This window comes from Garra rufa, chromosome 19, assembly GCF_049309525.1.
Source record: "Garra rufa chromosome 19, GarRuf1.0, whole genome shotgun sequence".
NCBI lineage: Eukaryota > Metazoa > Chordata > Actinopteri > Cypriniformes > Cyprinidae > Garra > Garra rufa.
In genome coordinates this window covers 24,743,880-24,764,891 of record NC_133379.1, presented here as the reverse complement: position 1 = coordinate 24,764,891, position 21,012 = coordinate 24,743,880, and the positions used below count along the sequence as shown (strand labels likewise).

At 37.4% G+C, this 21,012-nt stretch overlaps 1 protein-coding gene across 2 annotated transcripts in view; it reads right to left on the bottom strand.

Moving 5' to 3' along the window:
* The window catches only part of nectin3b (nectin cell adhesion molecule 3b), a 70,773-nt gene extending 57,233 nt beyond the window's left edge, over positions 1 to 13,540 (bottom strand). For both annotated transcript variants that reach the window (XM_073825078.1, XM_073825077.1), the window contains exon 1: positions 13,419 to 13,540. In XM_073825078.1, the coding sequence (XP_073681179.1) occupies positions 13,419 to 13,512 (94 nt within the window). In that variant the 5' untranslated portion in view covers positions 13,513 to 13,540. The remainder of the gene's footprint in view (positions 1 to 13,418) is intronic.
* Positions 13,541 to 21,012: the final 7,472 nt, after the last annotated feature.

The following is a 21,012-nucleotide window of genomic DNA, read 5'->3' as shown; positions in this document are numbered from 1 at the left end:
ATGCCAAAAAAACAATCGGCGCTATCAACTATTCCACAGATAACCAAACAGTGTTCCAACCAATCAGCGTCAGGGGTTTGGTGTTGTGGACTTTCCTACTGGTGCAGGGATGTGAGGGAGGCGGAGCGAAAGTCCACAACACCAAATCCCTGACGCTGATTGGTTGGAACACTGTTTGTTTTTGTGTGGAAAGGTTGGTAGTGCCGATTGTTTTTTTGGCATATCTCGGACCCTAGGCTGACCAGAGAGACGCGTTTTTTTTCACAGACAATTTATGGGGCAGGCAGCGAGCGGATCGTGATGAAAGGTCAGCTGAAATTGACACTTTATGTTATAGGCTAGAAATCGCTGATACAACCTTTAATGTTCAAACATGTAAAAGTGAGTTTTGCATCCGATGACCCCTTTAATACTTTTATTCAGCAAGCATACATTAAATTGATCAAAAGTGACAGTAAAGACATTTATATTTCTATAGTTCACTAACAGATATGGTAATGATATATTCTGCACCTCTAATTCTAAACCACTATCTTTTAATCTAATTAAATTCATTCCAGACAGCATGCTCACAATACATAAATAAAAGGTTGTTAGCATGCTGTCTGAATCAAACATACATATATTTATATACTGAGTGAGTCTGAGTGTGCGTGCACACCACAAGCCTGTACTAAAGCCCAAAAGACTTTCTTTCATAAGCTCCAATTGAACAGCACTGAGGGACTAACTAATTAAAGAGTGAGAGGAGACAGATGCACTTGGGTGGGATGCAGCAGTCAGATTCTCTGCACATGGTTACGGATGAAAAACACATGAAGATAAAATGGATGAGTGCCTCAATTCAAGTGAACGCCGACAGTCTTTCAATCACAAGCCCTTCACGAAATCAAAAGACGTCCGGTTCTGTCCCCGAAGTTAAAAGGTTGTCTCCTGGAGGCGTCAATGGCAAAGCATTCACATCAAGGAATCAGAAAAGGAATGTTAAACCACGAGCTCCAAGAACTTCAAAGTCCCTTATGTGTATGATATGACAACAATGGTATGCAAAGATGAGGATGATGACAACAATATGCAGAGTTTCACATTTGCCTGCAATCATGACAGCAAAGGCTTTGCCACATCAGACCGAAGTCATTCAGTGACGTCAGCAGTGAAGAGCTCAGCAGTCTTTATAATTACAGTTGCTGTATAACATTCCAATGCGTTTGAAAGAAAGAGAACACAATTATAGCGATCCTCGTCTGGCATAGTTGTCAGAATTGCGTTTCAGAGCGTGTGCATTCCAGAGTGACAAAATGAGAAAACCAGGAAGGACTCCATCAGTGGAACGCTATAAAAAAAAAAAAAAAGAGAGACACCAGCACACTAAGATACTGAGGAGTTTGAGTGCTGCAACCAGGCCGAACGTAGATCAGGATCTGGGCTGCAATCTAGATATTTCCATGAATGATTAAAGCACGTGTGCGTCCACAGTGGAAGGATTTTAGGTGAATCATTTCCGAAAAAAAAGGTGGCTAGACTGTTATCCTCTGGCTGAACTGGGACACGTTCAAGTTCACCATCAGAAAACTAAAGAGATATTTACCGTTTTCAAATAATTGGAAATAATCAAGTATGTCTTATTTTATTATCTAAAAATATTACAGAAATTAAATAGGATTTTGTTTATAAAATGTTATACACATAGAGATGTACATGAAATTATATATCATATACCTGTCATAATGCAATTCGTGAAAAGGTAAATCATTTTTTAAAATGACTGAAAATGCATAATGATTATTTTTTTGTTTTGTATTATTTATTTAAAATGTATTTAGAATTACAGAAAAGTCCCAATTGATGTGCCATGCATTGGCCATAACAGATTTTAAATATGCAAAGTACATAAGTAAATCAACAGACAAATAAATTAATACATAATGAATGAATAATTTACAAATTTAAGTAAAGCAAATAATAATTAAATTAAATTTGGGCAAGTATTTAAATAACCAAATGCTTTTCTTTAAATACAGAACTAAATTAGCACAAATAAACTGCGGAATTATGAATCAAATTGATTCACTGTCAAAGCACAGATTCTCACCCCACCCCTACATATTCATTTAGAAATATATATCTAGCTTAGATTTAGTTGTTATATTTAGTGGCCTATAAAATCAGTTTTATTTTTTCCCAAATTAAATTTTTTTCTGTTTTAATTTTTCCAGATTTTTTATTTATTATTTAAATTTTTCTAAACTCTTTGGTTTCAATGGTTACATTGAAAAAATATATTAAATCAAAAAGCATGTCTGATTAACTGAAATCATGAAACTAACTTGATTTAACAGGAATTTATTAAAAGTTTAACAAAAATTAAATTTTTATGGCTCTATGAAATAATTTTTTTTCCCTCAAATTCAGTTAGATTTTTACCAAATTTTGTATTTCCCATTAATTTTCTGGACTACATTTGAATGTTTTAATTATTTTAATAATCTCTAATTAACTGCGTTTACTAAAAAAAAAAATATTATTAAAAAATTATATATATATATATATATATATATATATATATATATACATATATATATTTAAATTATATATATAATTATTTTTTTTTAGTAAACGCAGTTAATTAGAGATTATACAAAATTTGCAAAAAATAAATAAACTGAATTTGAGAAAAAAAATAATTTCATAGGGCCAGAAAAATTACATTTTTGTTAAACTTTTAATAAATTCCTGTTAAATCGAGTTAGTTTCATGATTTCAGTTAATATAATTTTTATATTTTTCCCAGAAGTACTATGGTGTGCATTTACATATTTCTGGTAAATATTCCTCATTAAAATGCTTAAATAATAATTGTACTACTACTACTACTACTACTACTACTACTACTACTATCAATACATTAAGTAATGCATTTCTGTCACAGTTTTAAAAGTTAAAAACAAACTTTTATTTTGACGGGTTGCTGTTAGGGCCTATTGATATAACAATAGTTTTTCTCAAAAGAAACCTAAAATGCTCATGAAGTGAGTCCCAGAGCAGTTCTAGTGATCATGTGTATATGTACTAATATATTGAGGTGGCAGTGGCTGAAAACACAGCGAGCACCACGCGTGCTTCAATAGACATGTAGTAAACAAAACCGAACATTTGCGCCATTCATTCACACAGAACATGCAGGATTCATATTTAAATAGTCTTTTTTTGCAGCTTATATATTTACATACACTAGTCCATATGGTATTTTGATTTAAGTGTACTGACCTACTTTTGATTTATTCATCCAAAATTTGGCAAATTCCATGACATTCCGCGTTTTCCTAGGGCCCTATATAATCACAATTTAAAACCCCATAGCAGCTGACTACTAGTTTAACACACTGCTTGTGGTAATCCAAAAAAGAACCAAAGATGTCACACAAGACACCATGAAGTAGAGCAGTGAAGAGGGCTGCTTCAGAGGATCAGACAGCCAAACATAGTTCACACCCAAAAATGCTGATAAGTGAGGCTGGATATTAGACAACGCTTGTGTGGGAAACAACTGACCACTTCATGGTCCCAGCGTGCCTGTGAAGACTTGTTGAAAACCAGGAAAGACTGGTGCTCACTGATAAGTAAAAGGTACTGCATTAAAAGTGAAACAGAACAGAAGGTCATAAAGCAAAGTTCTGGTTTTCACTGAGCCAAAATCTTATGAACATGTACAGATTGGTAACAATGACCTCAGCATCAGGTCAAATCTACATTACGACTACAGCTTGTGTGGAGAATGTTCTTAAATCAGAGTCTAATCTGCTGCATTCCAAGCATTTTAAAACAGGCTTAAAAAGCTTTCACTGCACTGCCTCAAAGGAATAGTTTACCAAAAAATGCTAAACTACTGAAAATTGAATTAGCCTCAGGCCATCCAAGATGTAGATGAATTGATTTCTTCATTGGAAGAAATTTGGGAAAATTTAGCAGGATGTCACTAGCTCACCAGTGAATGCTCTGGAGCGAATGGGTGCCGTCAGAATTAAGAGTTCAAACAGCTGATAAAAGCATCACAATAATCCACAAGACTCCAGTTAATCAATTAACATCTTGTGAAGCAAAAAGAAGTATATTTGTAATAAACCTAACTATTTCTTTTGTAAGCCCCTTACTGGATTTGCATTAAGAATCAAACTTATTTCAGGATATTTTGGCGATAACATCAATCTTCCCACAAACAATGCAGGCGTTATACACAAATCTATTGGCCATATGATAACACACACCATTACTAAGTGGAAGTCTAAACTGTCAGTAAATTATCAAACACCCACACATAAACTTAATAGGCCTCTCATTAAAACCTTCCAGGGCTGCGGGCACACACAAAGAGAGGGTTGAAGTGACAACACACCACACACAAACAGCCTTTTGTAAGGAGCACTGTGGGCCCTCCAAGAGACCCTAGGGATTTCTAGGCGTTCCGGGACGATATGAGAAATATCTGAAACCTCCACACAATGCAGCAAATACGCATAAACTGGGCCAGAATACATCATTCTGTAAACACTATAGAATATGACATTCAAAATACAGAACCAAACAGCTTCGAAAGAAAAGGAAAGGTGGGGAACTGTGGGAGAGAAAGACACCATGGCAACAAAACAGCACTTAAGAAAAGAAACAAGTCAGGATGGATTACACTTTGCATGAAATCTATACGCGTTCCCTTCTCCGTGTCATAATATCACGCAATGAAATGACTTACAGGTGTTTTGCGATGTTTAAACAGTTCCTCCTGGGCAAGTTTCATGTAGAGAGGCAACTATAGGCAAACCATTACTAGGTTGACTTTTGATGTTTGCAACCAATGACTGTCATTCACAAAATGTATATAAAACAAAGTTATCAAGCTACAAGAAATGTCTGCGACTAGTCCCTTGCACAATACTAGAGCTGTCACGATTCCTCAATTCAATTCGAGTTCTCGATTTAAAAAAAAAAAAAAATCGATTGCATTGTTTCTGTGTCGAGTAATCAGAAAAATACTGGAAGTGGCTCATTCCACGGATGAGAATCCAAGAGAACACAAACTGTTATCACTTACATGTGTAGAACATCTCAAACTTCTTCTCTGCATATTGATGTGAGTTAATGTTTACTATAAAGCAATTTCATCAGATTTGTAGGGTAAATCATTTATTAACATACGCAAACACAGAAAAACAACTAACTGTGCATCGTGAAGCTCAAACCCTTCACACGTTTTAATATTCAAGAAATTACAGTGGCTGTAGCATTTTTATCTTTAAGAAATGCCCAAATATTAAATATTAAGTGGGCATTTGAATTAAATGTTGTTTAGTCAGTATTAAACAACAATTAGATTGTGCAGTAAAGTGTAAAAACCATGGATTTCTAGTTATGTACTCAGTTGGAAGGCCAAACAAATAAGTTTTGCTTTCGAAACAAAACATCTCCACAACACAGAGACAGCTGCAACAATACTACAGCGAGAATAAAAGTTATGCCTTCTAACTTTGCGTATACTTTTGGGTGGTGTTATGCAAATTTTCCCACAGTGATGCAGATTTGTGGGGACGTGTTTGAATGAGCTGTTTTAGGAAGGTGTGGCTGAGTCTTAACTTTTATAAAGAATCTCTCTTTAGGTTTGAGACTCTTTGCAACTTTACAGATCTTATATATGCAAGAAAACATGAAATGGCATCATATGACCCAACTTTTGCCCCTCCGGGGTCTTCTGATTTAGGGCTGCTCGATTTTGGCAAAAATCATAATCACGATTATTTTGGTCAATATTGTAATCACGATTATTTAAACGATTATGACAGGGTCCAAAACTCTATATAGTGATTAATTTAAAGGTAGCAATACAGGGAGAAAAAAAGATTACTTTAAAAAATACTGAATGTTTGTATGCAAATCTAAAGTAGTCTAAAAATACTACAGAATTTTTATGTAATTATTTGAATGTAAATAAAACAGGGTCTTCACTGTAATAGTTAAACATGCTTTGATTCTTATTAAAACTACAAACATCCTGCATTCAAGAGCAGTGAGTGATTTTTGTCTTTGTATTTTTACGTTTTATTCATATTAGGCATAGAGACGGCAGAAGGAATATTATGTGTTGCCGCTGTACCACACGGGTCTAATATACTGTTGCACACATATTTTCATTCTCAACTGTTTATGGTCATTTAAGACATAACTCTTGTCAGTTTACATGAATATTCACCAAGCGCCTCATTTTGAAATGTTGTTGCCTGTATTTGAGCGCTTAGGCGCACCCTGAGCTAAAAGACACCTTTAAATGTCCGTGTTCTGCTCCGTCTCTGAGCGCATACACAGAACAGCGCAAGTTCTTATGCGCTATTAAAAACACAACATCGAAAAAACATTAATAAATCAAGCACGTCTCGTTTTATGAAAGTCACGTTACATGATTTAGCTGATTTGCATGTGAAATTAGGCGAAAGCGCACCAGTGGAAAGGGGGCGGAATGGGGCGCAATAATCGTCTCATTTCGATTACTGCATTTTCATGATCGTTTGAAGGAGAAATCGAAATCGAAACCAAATTTCGATTAATTGAACAGCCCTATTCTGATTGGTCCACTGTTTTGGAAATGACATTGATGAGCGGTGCTGCATGTAAAAGTTTAAAATCTTTTAACTTGATGGCATCATAAATGTGCAAGGCGCGGCAAAGAGACGAGAGCGCAAAGTATAGCGCTGACTACACATGTGGTATTATATTTTTAAGGGAAAAGTATTAACAGGATAAAAAAATAAAATAAATAATCGGCATTAGCAAATAGCGTCGGTTCGAGGTTCTGATTTCCGATTAATCACCCAGCCCTGGGTGAACTACAGGGAAGCTTCAGCAAATATGTGTTTTTATCTCACATTTGCTTTTAGTTAGACTATAGGTAGGTTTTAGTGTAGGTGGTAAGCTATTTTCAAACATGATAAAGCAATACACTCACCAGACATTTCATCTCTCTGCCTAGATACACATAAGCAACATAAAATGTTGCCTGATTTAGTGGATTCATCTGTTTTGGACATAACTGTACATGCTTTTAGTGCCACTCACTGGACATTTCACTTTGAAAGTGTCATGAAATGACAAGTAACATCAGCAACGTCGCCACAGGCAAGTTTTCATCATGTTTAAATCCATAGTGGAGTATTCAAGCTTTGACTTGCTCTCAAAATCAGTGCAGAAAATGCAAATCCTTTGCAATCATAATAACACACTCCGAGTCATAACCAGCAGCCGCGCAAAGATCACGAAACATATCTATGACCGCCGTCCTCCTCCACTGACAGCTGCAGAGAGTAATCAAACCATGGAAAGAAGTTAGAAACTACACACAGGGTGAAAATGTCACTGTTAACCAACGACCACAGGCTCATAGAAGACACATGGCTCATCTCCCCACCCACAGCGAGACAGCTGCTTGATGAGGAGGTCACCGAAACACGGCTGCCCTTCATGCTCCAGCAAAAAGCTGGGCCAGTCATCTCAGAGATTAATACTGGGGAGAACTGCACTCAGAGATCACCGACTGTCTGTTTGTTTCTCTCTTATGTTAACAACAGCACCATCACGACCCGCACGCACACAGATAGCATCCTAAGCTGGCCTCTCCATTATTGCTTGGGCTTAATCCTCTTTTGCAACAGAGGGACGGATGAATGAATCCCAACTCTCTACAGCACTGACATCTCATCGACCCCCTCTTTAAACGTCACAAAATTTTAAATCGATCTGTGTCGGCTATTAAATCTCCTTGTGATCCTTAATTTTCTGAAAAACCTGTCTATTTTTGTTCTACTGCACAGAGCACCTCAATTTGGGAGAAATCGCTGGCAGCGCCGTTTTCAGTTTCTGACGGCGCAAAGACAGCTCATCTTGATCCTGCAGGGTACAACAGGAGAAAACTTTTTGTGGAGAGATGCAATATGTCAAGTACTTGTTATAGACTGGTAAAAGAAACAGATCTTTTGTCGAAGTTGACATGTTAAAGGAATAGTTCACCCAAAAATGAAAATTCTGTCATTACTCACCATCATGTCGTTCCAAAACTTCGGAACACAAATTAAGATATTTTTGATGAAATCCGAGAGCTTTCACCCTGCATAGACAGCAATGCAACTACCACATCCAAGGCCCAGAAAGGTAGTAAGGACATTGATGAAATAGTCCATGTGACATCAGTGGTTCAACCTTAATTTTATGTTTGAGCCGCCAAACCGCATTTATTTGAAATAGTATAGTCATTTGTACCATTATAAATGCACTTTTTTATCAACTTAAAGCATCCTTGCTAAACAAAATAACTAATTTCTTTTCTAAAAGTAGTAAAACTGGTCATTACATAAGGTCTGAGAGAGTGTAAAGGTCAACATTATAAGGTGAGCTCACTCTCCACCACACGCCTCTGCGCCGACAGGCTCTCACCAGCACAGATGAAAGGGTCTATATAAAGAGGTCATTCATTATTCAACCCCGCTCCAAAGCAGCGTGACCTGGAGTGGCAAAGTGGAGAAATCTCTACTCCTGCAACCACAGAACATGCATGTTTTTCATAGGCTGTTCATGAATAAACAATGAATAAGGAAGCTGCTTAATGTATTGATGCCTTAATGGTCCTGTGGACAGAACACTTTGTTTTACCTCACAGATTCCATGTCACAAGCATTATCAATAAAATCATGTTACAGATAGATCTTACTCGCAGACACACCGCCGGCCCCATCTATTCTGTCTTGATAAGCGAGAGCACTCAGGGGGCCGGGTAGCAGTGATTTAAGCTCTAGAGAAAAACATAGAGATCAAGAGTGTTGAAAGGATTGCGTTTAACACCACTAATGCTTCAATTCCCACATCACCTTTTAGTGCTTTTATCGATCACAGAGAAGCGAGTCAAGACAACAGTCAAAGAAGAATTAGAAAGAAAAAAGTTAGTTATGTAACGAATATTATCAGCTTCTGATATTAATGGTTCCTGGTTTGGGATCGGCATGAATTTAAAGGGATAGTTCACCCAAAAATGAGAGTTCTGTCATTAATTACTCACTGTCATGATGTTCCAAACCTTTGGAAAAGTTTACGAAATAATAGTCCATGTGACATCAGTGGTTCAACCGCAATTTAAGTTATGAGAATACTTTTTCTGTGCAAAAAAACTAAAACAACTACTTTATTCAACAGTTGTTTTCCTCCGTGTCACTCTAGCATGTACTATTTTGTTGATGTTCTTGGTAGCTTTCTGGGCCTTGAATGTGTCAGTTGCGTTGCTGTTTATGCAGGGTCAGAAAGCAGCCGAATTTCATCAAAAATATCTCAATTCGTGTTCTTTGTGTCAAAGGTCTTACAGGTTTGGAAGAAAATAAGGGTGAGTAATTAATGACCAGAAGATGCGGAGTAGTTCCAGATTAGACCCTATTAGTAAAAAAGGGGTTTTGGACACAATTGGTAACAGGATTTTTTTTTCCATGTCGTCAGTATGAATTTGTATCATTGGTTGTTCAAGTCTAGTGTGTAGCATGTAACAATATGAACCATCACTCAAATCAAGTGCTTAGGCACAATGTGTTTTTTTTCCCAGATTTTTTTCCTGAACCATGGTTTTACCACAAATAGTTCCAAAAAACCAAGGCTAATTTAGTTAAAGTGTGGTAACCATAAATTAACCATGGCAGCTTCAAATGGCTCTAAACAATCCCAGCCAAGGAAGAAGGGTCTGTTCTAGCGAAACGATCGGTTATTTATTGGACAATTTATATACCTCAAATGCTCGTCTTATCTAAATCTGATTGTACTCTGTGTATTCCGGTTCAAAACAGTTAGGGTAGATCGAAAAACTCCCAACTGAACCGGAATACACAGAGTACACAAAGCTAGACAAGATGAGCATTTGAGGTTAAAAAGTATATAAATTGTCAATTTTTTTAGACAATAACCAATCAATCCGCTAATAAGATCCTTCTTCCTCGGCTGGGGTCATTTAGAGCCATTTGAAGCTGCATTTAAACTGCATTTTGGACAGAAGTCCACTATATGGAGAGAAATCCTGAAATGTTTTCCTCAAAAAACATTATTTCTTTACGACTGAAGAAAAAGAAAAAAGAAACATCTTGGATGACAAGGGAGCGAGTAAAATGTGTGTGCATTTTTGTTCTGGAAGTAAACTTCTTTAAGTAAAGATCATGTTCTATGAGACATTTTGTAAATTTCCTACTGTAAATATATTAAAACTTAATTTTTGATTAGTAATATGAATTGCTAAGGACTTAATTTGGACTGAACTTTAAAGTCAATTTTCTCAGTGTTTTGATTTTTTTGCACCCTCAGATCCCAGATTTTCAAATAGTCATATCTGTATATGCCAAATATTGTTTTATCCTAACAAACCATACATCAATAGGAAGCTTATTTCAGATGATGTATAAACCTCAATTCAAAAAATGATGACCCTTATGACTGGTTTCGTAGTCCAGGGTCACATATAAAAGCTATGAAACTGTTGCACAATTATAACTGTTAAATAAGTATGGAAAGGTCAAGGCCTCAGATGTGGGACACATAAACAAACATTCTGTCGTTACTAACATCTGATACATTTTAAACTACTTACCATTCATACTTGTTGATCTTATGTTAGATAATACGTGTGGAAACTTAATAGTCTTCAACAAAAGCATGGGATTTGTACCTCAAGCTCAGTAATGGAACACCTAAGTGTAGCCTATTCATAGAAAGTCCCATTACATCTATACAAAAAGTCTAGATACTGATATCACTCGACTGAAATAACACGACGCGTGGAGAAAATCTGCCTTTAACAAAGAAAAAGGCCTGGGAGAAAATTTTAAGTCCAAGTTATTAACCAACCAATTTGATTCAGGGATAAAAATGGAACACGGTGACAGAGACAGAGAGAGAAAAGCAATTAAGACGACATGAATGAGATGGAGTGAAGAGCAGTTCGAGAAAGAGAGGTAGAGAAAGACCGGGAGCGAGGGGAAGGAGGGAGGGTGGGATACACAGAGTGGAATGCCAGGGCTAATCCCCAGCTCCTGTGTGGTATTTTAACTGTTATTCTTTCCTCCTCTCTCTCCTCATTCCCCTGCCGCCATCACTCACTGCAGTGCAGCGAACGACCACACCATGTCTGGACAAACCTTAGGACAGGAGACGCAGTGGCCGACCCCGCTGGACACAAGGTCTTAGCCTCAGCTGGGCGTCTGGCCTGACATTTGTCTCAGGATGTTTATAAGTCACAAAATTCTAAGAATAAGCCTCAACCTTTACTCCTACACCAATAAAAATGCAAATGAAAGTTACAAAGTAAATCTTTAAAACATCCCATCTCAGTCCAAACATTTACTATAACAAGTCACAGACAAAAGCGACAATTGTTGTCAAGCCCAAGGCCTGACGAATGCCGGAAAATGCTGGGATTTGCTTTGAGCAACTGAGGGATCGATCGGGCGCGAGGACGCCGTCTCGTGCAGACAAAACGGTCACTATGGATACCGCCCCACTGTGCACGAGCCGGAGTGCTGTGTTGTGGTCTGACCTCTGCCTGCATGTGTCCCCTACAGCTGCAAAATGATACACAGCTGAAGCCCGTTGCTAAAAGAAGGCAACTGCGGTCGTGACAGGTGTGCTTGTAGACACCCAGACAGGGACAGAACGAGTTTAACTGTCAATGAGAATTGTGCCTGTAGGTAAATCCGGTTTAAAATTAACTGCAAGGTTGCAGGTATGACCCGCTAAAAACCGCCTTAAAAACAAGCTTAAACTGGATTTTCAGCAGAGGTGTTGTTTTATTTCTGTTCTGACAGTCTGTTTTTGTGAGTTTGATAAGATATGGTATCAAAGTATGGTATGGAAACCTGACTGTCCAATCAAAATCTTGCTCAAAACTGGCTTGACTTGTACATACTGCTCTTTATACAGGAGAAATACAGGAGAAATGTGAGGTAAATGTTCTAAAACAAGCTAGGAAAATTGTTGCAGATGACACATTTTACATGCGAATTCTATTGTACCAACTGTGGTTAAATTATTCAGTAGAGAACTGCCATAATGTGACTCTGAACCACAAAACCAGTCTTAAGTAGCACGGGTATATTTGTAGCAATAGTCAACAATACATTGTATGGGTCAAAATTATGAATTTTTCTTTTATGCCAAAAATCATTAGGATATTAAGTAAAGATTATGTTTTATAAAAATATTTAGTAAATTTACTACTCAAAGTTAGTAATATGCATAGCTAAGCACTTCCTTTGGACAACTTTAAAGGCGATTTTCTCAATATTTAGATTTTTTTGCACCATCAGAATGCAGATTTTCAAATAGTTGTATCTCAGCCAAATATTATCCTATTCTAACAAACCATTCAATCAATGGAAAGCTTATTCAGTTTTCAGATTGCTTATTCAGATGATGTATAAATCTCAATTTAAAAAGATTGACCCTTATGACTGGTTTTGTGGTCCAGGGTCACATATGTGTAATCTATTGTATGGTTTGTACTGTGCTATGTGAGTTTAATGTTGTGTACTGGCCATGTCATGCTTGTCCAAGATGAATTTCCCAGAAATGGAACAATAAAGTATATTCTATTAGCCAGCTGAATGCAAAACCAAATAATCGTCTAGCGACGCAAATGTCACTTAGGTCAATTACATAAAATACTTCTGATGAACTTACTAGAAACAGCTAATCAGGTGAGGCTCACAAACTTCTAATTCAGTCCGTTTTTAGTTTAATTTCAGTTAACAAACGAATCAAATAACAACGAGCTCCATTTTTCTGCTACGACAATTGCACGCTAAAAAAACAAACAAATAAACAAAGAGCGCAACATTTGGCATGGATTACGAGCTGGCAAACAATGACTAGCATTCCACTGCCAACATAAATGTCAAGGGGTTACTTCGAGTATCCGACCATTCTTTAAAGATGTGTGGTTAGAAATGAATGTTTATTTATATATTTATAAAACAGCGATTGTTTGTTTCTCAGTTTCTGCTAGGATGTTTCCATGGCAGCTGAATCTCAGTCCTCGTGTGAGATTCCTGCGTTCACACAATCAGCATAACGTTAGTTTTCGCTCTTGGAAAATAACGGTCTTCGACAATTAAAGCCGGCTAGATTTGTGTTCCAAGGGATATATTTTAAACCCATCCAAAATGAAATCGCCAAAACTGAAGTTTTAAAAACTTTTCGTGGCACAAACGACGTTGCACTGTGACGTTTTGAAGGACTGTCCCTGAGCCTGGACGGCATCATGTGTACGCGCTCAATACTTTCCACAGACCGCTGGATTCCCTCAAACTTTGGCAAAGGCTTGCGCGCTCACGACACAGAAATTAAGGCATGATCAAACCTACCTGACACAAATGACAGCGTGAGCAGGACTCGAACATTCAGTCCCGGGTGAATCGGGTTATTCCTGAGATAATGGGCAGTCATTGTCAGCGCCATATCGCCGCCCGTGTTCTTGCTTCTCTCGTTCCCCGAAACTCTGAAAGCTCCTCAGCAACAACTCCATAGGGAAAAGGCTGCGTCTGGACCGTACCACTCTGCTGCTCCGGTATGGGGGTGTGTACTCTCACCTGAAGCGCGCACCATGTAAACCGTTATTTGCAAAACAAGATGATGAACGAAAGTAGCTGGCTGATCATCAAGTTTGTTTACGTTTACACATATATATTTGACAAATGATTACATAAAAACAAATATAGCCTAGCTGACAGTAGCAATTTATCGGAGTGAAGAAAGATTATAGTTTTGTTTTACCGATATTTGTTAACACAAATCAATTGATTATTATATTCGCAATATTCGTGTTGGCATGTTTGCATTTTTACATGTTTTCACTGTTATAGCGCCACCTTCTGTTTTTTAGAGATGAAAATACATCCATGAATAGAGTCGACATGAAAGGAAAACTCACCATATCTCTGTCTTCTAGTGAAATGACAGACTTCTGCCGAAGTAAGCTGTTTTCTGCTAATGAGTGAGACTTCTGGTTCATTAGCCACCATAGAGAAATAACGAGAGGAATATCAAAGTGCAGTAAACGGTAAAACTGTTTGCACTACAAACCATTGTGTTCATAATTAAGATAATACATTAAAATAATATGGTAAGACACAGCAGTTTGCAATAGCAAAATAAGCTGTTTATAGAGCTAAAAATAGCTGGACGCAGATGAAATCGAAAGCCAGACCCATAAAATTTACAAATGGCCGTGCCCGCTGTTATGGAAAGGAAAGGAAAGGAGGTGAAGTGAGGCCAAGTATGGTGACCCATACTAGGAATTTGTGTTCTGCATTTAACCCATCCAAGTGCACACACACAGTAGTGAACACACACACGGAGCAGTGGGCAGCCATTGCTGCGGCGCCCGGAGAGCAGTTGGGGGTACGGTGCCTTGCTCAAGGGACTCACCTCAGTCGTGGAATTGAGGGTGGAGAGAGTGCTGGTTATTCACCTTCCCCACCGACAGTCCCTGCTGGACCTGAGACTCGAACCCGGAACCTTTAGGTTACAAGTCCGACTCTCTAACCATTAGGCCATGGCTGGAAAGTAAGGTGGATAGAGGGTTTTTACAACATGCCATCAATCGGCCATATTGGTGGCACTGAATGTAAACAGTGTCACTGAACCGAATGTAACTCGCATATTTTGTTGCTGCTGAAAATGGCCAATTATTGTCATGTTTTGGGCTGTACTCTGTAATCGGTTAGACCGGAAAAAACATTTGGAGTACTATAGACTGCCAAAAGTTATAACAAATCAAGGAGAAGAGTGCAAAAAACTGAGGAACAAAAGGCGTTTGTGGTTGGCCAAAATGAACCAGGATTTCCATGGCAAGAATTTTGCAAACATTCGTGTTTGTTGTTATCATTTCCGGTCAGGTAGGTGAAATATTAGGCTAATATCTTAATTAATACTGCTCATATGTATCTTTACCACCTATTAACCTATTTAGTTTGTCAAAATATTGTGCTCTTTCCTGCTTGCTTCCTTCTCTATATAATTTAGCAGCTTCCACAAATTTTTTATGTCGTTTAGACAGCATAAATTAGCAGAACAATGTATAGTACATTAACCATGCAATCCATGCTGTTTAAATCCGAGTATCTCCAATATGGCTGCGCATCCGACTAACTGACTAAACCATAACGTAAGTGCAAACCCTCTATGCATACATTCCTACTTTTTAGTAGGTTAAAAACATGCATTATGCGAAAAGAGTAGTATATTATGTCCATATTCACATGATAATGACAGTGAATGTAGTATGGATTATATTCAAACTACACAAAATCATAATATATCCACCTTATCTGGTGATTTGGGAGACTTCAGATTTATTAGCCACTGTAGGGAAATAATGAGAAGAATAACGAAGTGCAGTAAACAGTAAAACTGCTTGCACTACAAACCAGTGTGTTCATAATTAAGATAATACATTACAATAATATGGTAAGAAACACCAGTATGCAATATCAAGCAGAAAAAGAAGCTGTTTTGTACATGAGATGGGAAGCCAGACTGTTTCGGCCAACAATCTAGTTTTCAGCTACCACCAACCGATACATAAAGTTCACACACAACATTTATTTTTTATTTTTTGATAATCCGTTACACTTGGATGTACTTCACTATCCACCTTATTGTTCCCGTAAGAGTGGGCACAGCCATTTGTAAATTTTATGTGTCTGGTTTCCGGTGTCATCCGCCGATATCCAGTTATTTTTTGCTGTACAAAACAGCCTCCTTTTGCTCCTCAATATTGCAAATTACAATACTATTTTAGTGTATTATTTTAATTATAAACACACTGGTTTGTAGTGCAAACAGTTTTACCTTTTACAGAATGTTGTTATTCTTCTCATTATTTCCTTATAGCAGCTAATGAACCGGACCCCATAGGCTTACTTCCGCGTTGAAGAATAAAGTGGATAAGGATGAAAATATCTATCACTACTTGATTTTATTGTGACTTCAAGTTTCAAAACAAACGGCTACTGTTAACCTGACTGGCTTTTTTTTTTTTTTTACCAGACTTATTTCCTCATATATGGCAAAAGCTTTTGGCTGAATTTGGATCTCAGCTAATGTCAAACATAACATATTCAAATGCAGTCAAAATTTGAATGCCAATGAGCACATAGCCTAATAATGTTATAGCGACAGCTAATGGCCACGTCCCACCAAATTTGTGAAGTAAAGAAACAAAAGAATTGAAAGAAAACCTGGGTTTCTATTTAACACTTCTATTACTTAGTGGAGGGATTGTCATTGTAAGTTGTCCCACTTGTTGGCCCAGTCCCACAAATAGGCGCTAATATTCTGTTAGCATCAGACTTAATCCCCCTGTACCCCCTGCTAATCCACTCAGCCCCCTTTTTAAGATTTTTAAGAGTCCAATCTGTGCTTTTCTTGCCTCAAGGCCACAAGAAAACCCCTCACCCCATTGCCGTTACCTCTTGGTCTGAGTCTAATTAGGACATATAGAAATTAACAAGCTAATCCTACCAAACAACAAATGCACTGGGTGATAATAACTCCACCCCATTTATGCCAGATCAGCAAATTCTGTCTTGTCTCAGTCTCAATCCAACCAGGATAAGCTTTTGCTCACTCATTTATCTGGATGGTAGGAGATAAAAAGCAAAGAAAGAACTGAAGCTACACGCTACCCCTTTCCCCCCTACTGTTACTTTGATTTATTGGACAGAGAAATTTATATTTTATCTCCGGGGGATTGTTTATCACAGCACGCTAGGAGAAGGATTGAAAAAAAGGTTGATAACTGAAACCAAAAATAAAAAGGAGTGTCTTTACAGTAGATTTGGCCTTTATGAAGTTGTCTGAACTATTTCCCAGGAGTCGCAATGCACCATCAACAAAGTCAGCTCTCTTTGCTTCTGATATCTCCTCCATGAAAACAGCACATCAAAGACAACGTTCCCCAGACTCTCCCACAACCCCTCTGAACGGAGCAGTGCGCCTCGTTCCTTCAGGATCTGTTTCTTTCAGCAGCATAAATGAACCGATGTCTCCTCATCAACAATCTCACAGAGAGACTTCATCCATTCAGTAGAGGTTTTGTCCATCTGCACCCAGAAGGTTTGGTTTACAAAGACTCTGGCCCATCATCATCATTCCTCCAGCTAAACCCTAAATCCCTTTTTGTTGTTTGTTGACTCAGTTTTTTTTTTAAAGACAATCCATGAACCAAACTATAAATTCTCTCTCTTTCTGGTCGTTAGACACAGCAGGCGAGTTTAGGTGGATGCCTATTGGAAAATAATGTTCTGGGAAGACTCCGGAAATTTGTTTTCTTGTTTTCTTGATGTTTTCTTCAACTGCTGTTACGAGTGCCAGTGTTTCATCTTACTGTTTGGACTGGAATTAATCTAGAAGCAAATTTTCCTGCTAACTCATTCTTTCACCATTTTTTAATTTGGAAACGGTGAAAAAAAGTGAAGGAAAACTGGGCACATGTTCTCACCTGGCAGTGAGAGAGGGACTATTTATGAGCTACTCCAAGTGATTAAAAAAAACTCAAGAAGGACTTGCTCACTGGGTGACTGACAATTTTATGATGATGAATAACTTAATTCTGATGTATATCCCACAGTTCTTCCTAACGTGTGATGGGGGATCGATAAAGTTCTTTTCTTCTAAATTTCTTCTCTATGTCTAGATGTCTGTCTCTGTATTAAAGTGAAAATGTAGGATGAGTAAGGCAGGTGCTGACTACAGTATATGGGCCATTCTACAGAATTGGGGCAAACTGCTGTCCCACAACCAAAAAAAACACATTTAAAAAGCATTTAAGTATTCAAATCTTAGATGTTTACTAAGATCCTTTATCTATCGAAACCCACAATAATATTTAAAATATCAGTAAGCTTAAAATTTATAAAATCATCATTTAGTGGGTACCTGCAATTGGAAGGTGGCTGTCCAGAACCCTAACAACTAAATTTCGACTTGATATAAAATTATATTGAAATACTTTTTCCATTGTTGTTCTTCAAAATATCTCTTTGATTTATTTTTAAGTAAAAAAATGTGTCGAAACAGTGTGTTTAAGTCCATTCCCTGCTGAAAAAAAAAAAAAAAAAAACAGCTAAAACCAGCCTAGGCAGGTTGGCTGGTCTTAGCTGGAAGTATCTGGTTTCCCAAACTGACCAGTCTGGCCAGGCTGGAAAAGTGGACAAAACCCCTCTAAAACCAGCCTGCTGACCAGCTATGACCAGCTAAAACCAAGCTGGTCGACCAGCTTAAACCAGCCAACCAGCCTAGGCTAGTTTTAGCTGTTTTTTTTTTTGCCAGGGTTGGCTGAAACTACACCCCTACATTTATGATAAGGGAATATTTGTGGCACTCTCTCTCATATCTACAACGTGTAAGTAGATAGGTCCCATCATTTTGAGGTAAATAATGTTTAAAAGTATTAATTAAACACACTTTTTTGGGGAGTTATTCCATAACATAGTTTTTATATGTGCACAACTGTTCAGAACTGTGCTAGCTAACCATGTGCTGATTAGCATCTTTGAGCTAGGTTCAAAATCATCTAAAATTGTCACTACTGACATCTTTGTTTTTTTTTTTTTTGGGTGTTATCACATAAAATTGTCGCTACCGTAACAGTCATGACCGAAACATTTGGTGAAGTTTCGGTAGTGACATCTTTGTTTTTTTTTTTTTTGTTTTTTTTGAGTGTTATCACATAAAACTGTCCCTACTGTAACAGTCACAACCGAAACATTTGGTGAAGTTTCGGCAGTGACATCTTTGTTTTTTTGGGTATTAAAAATTGTCCCTACCATAACAATCATGACCGAAAAATGTCATCATTGTTTCAGTAGTGACAGAAGGGAACACATAGTCCTTTATTTGGGGGAAATACATTTTTTTTAGTACACCCCTGCTGAAAAAAACAGCTAATACCAGCCTAGGCTGGTTGGCTGGTCTTAGCTGGTTTAAGCTGGAAGTAGCTGGTTTTAGCTGGTCTCCCAGCCTGGCCAGGCTGGTCAGGCTGGTTTTAGCTGGTGGTTTCCCAGCCTGACCAGCCTGTCCTGGAAAAGTGGCCAAAACCCCTCTAAAACCAGCCTGCCTTCCAGCTATGACCAGCTAAAACCAGGCTGTTTTTTTTCACCAGGGACCCTTGCACTCTTGTTTTAGTAGTGTTTTAGTATGTGTGTTAAAAATCTGTAATGTGATGTGGTCGCTACCAAAACATTACTGTCACTACTGAAAATGTACTGTCACGACCAAAACATGGGATGTTTTGTCAAAGTATATTGAACTATCAACCATGATGCTATGGTAGTGTTTGGTTAAATGTATGTTTAAACTAATGAATCCTTATGTCTGGAATCAGTATGATTAACTTTTTGCCTTTCACAAAGAAAAATTGGATTCAAAATATAACAAATCACACTTGAAATATTGTTAAAATTTTAATTGTTAATGATTTACTTCTGAAAAAAAGAAGAAGAATAAAATATAAAAAAAAATGTGTATTTACAAGTAAGATGCACGCTTAGTAAGTCATATTAACCCTTCTTATTATTATTACTGTGTTTCGGTAGTGACAAATTTTGGGGAGAGGACAAATATACCAAAACTTTCTGAAAATACAATATGAAAATCAACTGCGCAAAAACTAGAAATGTGTACCTTGGATATTATACAATTTGCATACATACAAAACTTATTTTTCAAGACACACAAAAATGGTGAAAAACTTGTTTAACGGTTAACTCCACAATTCAGTACTACATAGTTCACAGTATCTGTAATATGTTTTCAGCAATACATTTCCTAACATTTATAACATGTTTAGAAACAATTCTCTAAATTGCCTTTACACAAACTTTAAGCTAAAGTTTGAAATCACTGTTTGTAGATTTATCTGTATTTTTATGTTTTTTTAAATATTGTGCTTTAAGATTAAAATAAAGGTCAGAGAATCACAAAAATAGCCATCATTTTATCTAACTTAGAAATATTTGCTGTTTTTGAAACAGTTATGACCTTTGACCTTTCTATGAATCAAATCATTACACTAGAGTTGTAAAAATAGCCTAATATTTCGAAAAATGTGTCTAATTTACAAGATAGCAACAAAAGCCTTTAAATGAGTCACTGGGCAAGCTTCCCTCAAAGAGGTTTTGTGTCTCTAATGGTGTGATGCCATGGTAACATTCAAATGGTAATGTATCCTGAACTCAAGTGATAATGCAGTTGATCTAGTCCTCATCTTGCTCCAGAGGTTGTCTTGGAACCAGAACAAATGGACATACTTTAGAGCACTTGAAATGCAATTGCTCGAACCTGTCGTTTCAAACTTTGCAAAGTGTTTTTGTCATTTATCAAGCATTACATGCCTCGCAGATTTCTCTCAATCTAAACACTCTAATGTTTAGTATATTTTACCTCCTGAAAATGCAATTTTTCACCCTTGCGTTTTGTAAAAGCGGGGAGCGCACCAAGGGTGTTGCCTGCTCCAGGAATGTTGCATGAGTCCTCAAGGACCCTTAAAAGAGGAGGTTTGGTGCACTCTCTTTTGTACCAACACGTCCTGACTTAACTCCCTCATTGCACAGCGTACTATAGTTTATTCAAGTAAATACACTACAGTATTTCATAAGGCTGCAGTTTTAAACATTTCCTAGACAAGTAACACAGAACAGCCCCCCTTGGAAAATAAATCATGTGTCTGATTTCATCATATAGCATGCCAGCAACCAGCACTTATGCACACGAGAGCTGCAGGGAACGAAGGGTGTCTGATGCCGGCTGGAAGGTTCGAGGAGCTGTTTATGCATTCGTGCTCTCAGTCTCATTTTTGTGTTCAACTCCATCACTCAACGTGAAGCGTTCCTTTTATTCTCAATCTTTTATTTGGGATTCAATAAACAAGTCTTTTGCTTTATAAATACAGAGCAC